Source organism: Gekko japonicus, unplaced genomic scaffold (assembly GCF_001447785.1).
Source record: "Gekko japonicus isolate JY-2015 unplaced genomic scaffold, Gekko_japonicus_V1.1 scaffold8363, whole genome shotgun sequence".
NCBI lineage: Eukaryota > Metazoa > Chordata > Lepidosauria > Squamata > Gekkonidae > Gekko > Gekko japonicus.
This window is the reverse complement of record NW_015175124.1, coordinates 1-5,724: the sequence shown is the minus strand read 5'-3', so window position 1 is coordinate 5,724 and position 5,724 is coordinate 1. Positions and strand designations below refer to the sequence as shown.

At 49.0% G+C, this 5,724-nt stretch overlaps 1 protein-coding gene across 1 annotated transcript in view; it reads left to right on the top strand.

Moving 5' to 3' along the window:
• LOC107122189 (major histocompatibility complex class I-related gene protein-like) overlaps positions 1-4,454 on the top strand; it is a gene marked incomplete at its 3' end in the record, with an annotated part of 8,783 nt that extends 4,329 nt beyond the window's left edge. The window contains exons 2-4 of the mRNA XM_015425216.1: positions 731-877; positions 2,716-2,991; positions 4,179-4,454. Of these exons, the coding sequence (XP_015280702.1) occupies positions 817-877; positions 2,716-2,991; positions 4,179-4,454 (613 nt within the window). The remainder of the gene's footprint in view (positions 1-730; positions 878-2,715; positions 2,992-4,178) is intronic.
• Between the last annotated feature and the right edge of the window lie 1,270 nt (positions 4,455-5,724).

Here is a 5,724-nt window from a genome sequence, read left to right as displayed (position 1 = left end):
TTACACACCTCTCTCATGGCCCCCCTGAGTCATCTCTGGCAGTGGGTTCCACGGGATAGCTACTCTCAAGGCTTTTTTTGTAGAAAAAGTCCAGCAGGAACTCATTAGCATAATAGGCCACACCCAGCAGCAGAAACTCATTAGCATATTAGGTCACACCCCTGACTGCACCACGCATTAGCATATTAGGCCGCATTCCAATTTTACCAGAAGTGTGGTCATCCAGCCACACCCACCTTTTGGTTGTTATTCTGTTTACCTTGTTTGTTGTCAAAACCCAGGGCTTTTTTTGGAGCAGGAACTCTTTTGCATGTTAGGCCACACACGCCTACTGTAGCCAATCCTAATGAGTTTCTGCTGCTGGGTGTGGCCTGTTATGCTAATGAGTTCCTGCTGGGTGTGGCCAACTTGGGAGCCAGCCGGAACTCCGTTCCTGTGCGTTCCTGCCCAAAAATAGCCCTGGTTACTCTGTAAGTGAGAAGCATCTTCCGCTTGCTTGTCCTGAGTCTAGTGCTCATCAGCTTCTGGGTGTGGCCAACTTGGGAGCCAGCCGGAACTCCGTTCCTGTGCGTTCCTGCCCAAAAATAGACCTGGTTACTCTGTAAGTGAGAAGCATCTTCCGCTTGCTTGTCCTGAGTCTAGTGCTCATCAGCTCAGTCAGGTACTGCGGAGCTTTAGTATTACACGAGAAGGAGAAAAAAGTTCTGAATATTTTTATAATTTTCCACAGGCGCCAATTCTCTGTTCTGACCTATTGAAGGGGAGCTTTTTGGTCTCAGCCTGTCCAGGAACCATCGAGAAAGAGCCGGATCCAGAATGAAGATGGGTCTACTTTGGGGCTTGGTAGCAGCAGCTTTCTTGCTGGGGGGCAGTCCTGGTGAGTATATGGAGGTATGGAGGGGGTTCTTTTCAGGGGAGGGAGATCAGGGTTTGCGCCCGGCCCAGTTGTCTGGGGAGGGTTTCTGCAGTGCTGTAAGAGAAGGCCGAGTTGGGACCTCTCCTTCAGCCGAAACTGAAGTTGGTATCCTTGTCTGAAGTTCAGAGTTGAGCGCAAGGCACGGATGCATCCTGATGAAGCCGCTGGGATTTCAACCCTGCTCCGCCTGCGGAAAAACTCCGCCCCTTGAAATCCATGTAATTTATGCCCTAGATCATGAGGCCCTCCTGCTTCCTTCTAGATCATGTCCACAGTTAGCGGAAGGTGCTCCATTTTGAAGGACACAACGACCGAGAAATGGGAGCAGAAGGAGCGATTCCTCTTTCTCCTTGGCAGCTCTGCTCTCTTGCAGGTGCCGGACCACAAACTGTTGTGGAGGCAGAGTGTCCCCCCCCCCCTTCCAGCCCCCACATTGTCAGAATCTGAGATGAAAGCCAGGCAGAAGATGGTTTATGTATTCATTTAAAAGGCGTGGGCCGCCAAAGCTAACTTGGGGATCCTGGAATGAGCACCCTTCAGTTTCTTGCGGAGGCTGGCCCTCCTTTTCTGTGTCGAGGAAGGAATTGGGAACCCACCTTAGCCTTCATTCTGACACGGATCACGTGGCCAGATGTCATTCGGCTGATGATCTTTCGTCAGCTTCTGTAGTGCGTGGCCAGAAAGGGATTGGGAGAAGAATCACCCAGTGAATGTGCTCCATCCACATAACTGGCAAGCAATTTTATACACAACGTGACAAATCAGGCTGTCCGACCTGGGGGCCCTCAGATTTCTTGCACAGGCTGCTGATGGTGTTTTCGTTGGATTGTTGGATATTGTAACTCTGCACACAGAAGGATCTGAGAGGGGAAGTATTCCTGTCCAGCCGAGCTGTGGCTAAGCCAGCGCTTTCTAGGCGTGAGCCAACACACGACCACTGAAGAAAGCTTAAATCATCTTTATTCAACTTCACACGCATTCAGAAGATCATTTACTCACAATAGCTGGGTGGAAAGTTACATCTTGTGATCTAGGTTAGTTCAATAGCCGTGGTGAGAGAAGAGGTGGGCTCCCCCTCTCCTTTGCAGTAAGGGTTGATGAACAAAGAAACGGAAAAGAACCATAAAACTCCTATCTTTGCCCCTCTGAGCTCAGGAAATTACTCTTAATGTGCCAATCAGAGGGAAGCTTCTGGGACCCCTAACTGTGGACTCCAATTCCCAGGGTGCAACTACTTTTAAAGGTACATTAAAGCTGACTGGGTCAGCACAGAAAGGGTTAAGAGAATTCTCTCACTCGGGTACACTTGGCAGCTGGCCCCGCCCTCTCATGGGTTAGATGTTGAGCCTCTTTGGCCATTGCTTTTGCCCACTGTTTTATCATCTATAGGACCTGTCTTCTTCTGTCTCTTACCTGGGCTTGGAGCTGCAACAAGTCAACCTTTTTTGAAGTTAATCTGTTCACAATAAGTTAAATGTACCAACATGAATATGTCATGTAAGACGTGCTTCCATTTTTGTATGTAAAATTTCTTTCTCTTTTTACCATTGGAGTCAGGTCGTCTTTGTCATTTGTTTGAACAGCATTTTCCCCCTTAACTGGGAAACGAAGAGAATTGGGGATACTACGGAAAAACCTTCTGTGCTTCCAAGGCAATGTTTTTTGAACATTTAACCCAATAGTTTTAAGGTGGGGGGAAAGGAGCCTCTTCCTGCCTTGGTGGAGGAGGCAGAGGGCACGTGGGTGATCCTGGGTGTGTGGTTGCAGGCCCCTTAGCTCTGCCTCTCTGCCCTTCCCAGGTTCTTCTTGGCACTCCCTGCGCTATTTCTACACAATGATCTGGGCGCCTGACCAGGGTGAGCCGGATTTCATCGCGGTGGGCTACCTTGATGACCAGCTTGGCGGTCAGTACAACAGCACCACAAGGAGGGCCGTGCCTCGTGTCCCCTGGGTAAGGAAGGTGGAGAAGGACGACCCTCACTTCTGGGACTGGAACACCGACAGAGCCATCTATTTTGAGTGGCGAATGAAGACATACCTGAGGAAATTGCGGAGTATCTACAATCATAGCAGAGGTAAGGGGATGAAGCACATGGTCCACCCCGGAGGCCTCCTTCCCAAGGGCAGAACATGGGCAGAGGGGACTTCCCAGGACAGAAACGCCTCTTTTTCCCACTTTGCAGTCCACTTTGGTAATACTGCTGGATCAGGTCAAAGGTTCATCTAATCCATCATTCTGCTTCACCCGTTGTCCAATCAAATTCCCCCAGGAAGCCCACAGGTAGGATTGGGGGGATTGGAGGGGGCACAGCCTCCTCCCCTTTGTGGCCAGAGGCCAGAGCAAGAGGCTGGGACGCCGCCTGCTCAATTGTGGCACGTGGTCATGGCAAATTCTGCGAGAGAAGAACGTTGAGAGCCAGTTTGGTGTAGTGGTTAAGTGCGGGGACTCTAATCTGGGAGAATCGGGTTTTTCTGTTGGGAAAATTGGGAAATTTGGAGGACCACTAAAGAAACTTCTGTGATTTTTTCTTTCTTTTGGACCAAGCAAGAATCTGAATGAGAAGGGGGAGATCTTAGCTCCAAAGCAGAGCATCCTCTGGGCATGCAGAAGGTCCCAGGTTCAATCTGCAGCATCTCCAGCTAAGAAAAGATCAGGTAGCAGGTGATTTGAACCACTTTCATCAGAGGCTGCAGAGCGCTGCTGCCGGTCAGAGTGGACAAGATTGACCTTGTCAGTCATCTGACTCAGTAGAAGACAGTTTGTGTGCTTTAAGACAAGATTTTACTTCCTCAATATACACAGTGTGGGGGAGAAATATTGTCATACAATCTACAGGGCTAGATAATCATAATTTTCATGTATACTGTTGGTGTAAACAACATATTATCAAGGATATGTTTATTGCTTAAATATGAAAAATTTGGGCAGCAATTACGCCATAATATGTTATTAAAGAGTCTGTTGTTACAGAGTTTAACCAGTTTGGTGTAGTGTGCGGATTTTAATCCAGGAAAACTGGGTTTGATTCCCCACTCTTCCACTTGCAGCTGCTGGATGACCTTGGGCAAGCCCTAGTTCTGACAAGAGCTGTCCTTGAAAGGGCAGTTCTTGAAAGAGCTCTCTCAGCCCCTCCGACCTCACAGGGTGTCTGTTGTGGGGAGGGGAAGGGAAAGGAGTTTGTAAGCCGCTCTGAGACTCCAAGTGAAGGGCAGGGTATAAATCCAATCTCTTCTTCTAATTCTAATTGCGCATTTCCTTCAGGGCTACACATCTGGCAGCACATGTTTGGCTGTGAACTGAACAAGGATGGGAGCAAAAAAGGTTTCATGCAGTACGGCTATAATGGGGAGGACTACATCAACTTTGACAAGGAGACCCTCACCTGGACAGCAGCCGTTGTGCCCGCTCAGGTGACCAAGAGGCAGTGGGATGCTGACCTAGCAGATTGCCATAGGTTCAAGGCCTACCTGGAGGGGGAATGCATTGGTTGGCTGCAGAAGTTCCTGGAATACGGGAAGGAGTCTCTGCTGAGAAGAGGTGAGGATACCTGAAGGCACTGTTGTTTGGGTTAAAGGTTGTGAAGTCTCTTCCGACTTACAGTGACCCTATGCATGAATGACCTCCGAGACGTTCTATCGCCAACAGCCTCGCTCAGGGCTTTGCAGACGTAGGGCCCTTGTGGCTTCCTTGATCGAGTCAATCCGTCTCATCTTGGGTCTCCCTCTATTCCTGCCGCCTTCAGCTTTCCCGACCCATATTGTCTGTTGTTACAGAGTTTAACCAGTTTGGTATAGTGGTTAGGTGCGCAGACTTTAATCTGAGAGAACCGGGTTTGATTCCCCACTCCTCCACTTGCACCTGCTGATGTGACCTTGGGCAAGCCATAGTACTGGCACAGCTGTTCTTGAAAAAGAGCAGTTTCTGTCAGAGCTCTCTTGGCCCCACCTACCTCACAGGGTGTGTCTGTTGTGGGGAGGGGAAGGGAATGGAGTTTGTAAGCTGCTCTGAGACTCCTTTGGGTAGTGAAGGGCGGGTTATAAATCTAATATCTTCTTCTTCTTCTTCTTCTCCTCCTCCTCCTCCTCCTCCTCCTTCTGCTGCTGCTGCTGTAAGAACATAAGAACATAGGCCAATGTTGGACCAGGCCAATGGCCCATCCAGTCCAACACTCTGTCACATAATGGCCAAAAATACCAAGTGCCATCAGGAGGTCCAGCAGTGGGGCCAGGACACTAGAAGCCCTCCCACTATTGACCCCCCCCCAAGCACCAAGAATACAGAGCATCACCTGTTCCAGCCTGAGAGTCCCTATCTATACCTTGTGGCTAATAGCCGCTGATGGACCTCTGCTCCATATGTTTATCCAATTCCCTCTTGAAGCCACCCATGCTTGTAGCCACCGCCACCTCCTGTGTCAGTGAATTCCTTGTGTTAATCACTCTTTGGGTGCAGAAGTACTTCCTTTTATCTGTTCTAACCTGACTGCTCAGCAATTTCATTGAGTGCCCACGAGTTATTTACTACCACTCCAAGGTCTCTCTCTTGGTCAGTCTCCACCAGTTCAGACCCCATCAATGTGTATTTATAGTTAGGATTTTTGGCCACAAATGGGCATCACTTTGCACTTGGCCACACTGAACCCCGTTTGCCACGTTGACGCCCACTGGCCCTTTGGAGTGCCTCACAATCCTCCCTGGTTCTCACCACCCTTAAGATCCTCACAAGGTTATGGTTATGGTTATGTTTACATTTTATATTTCTATGTTTGTAAACTGAAGTTAAAAAAAAAATTAAAATGTAGGCTGGC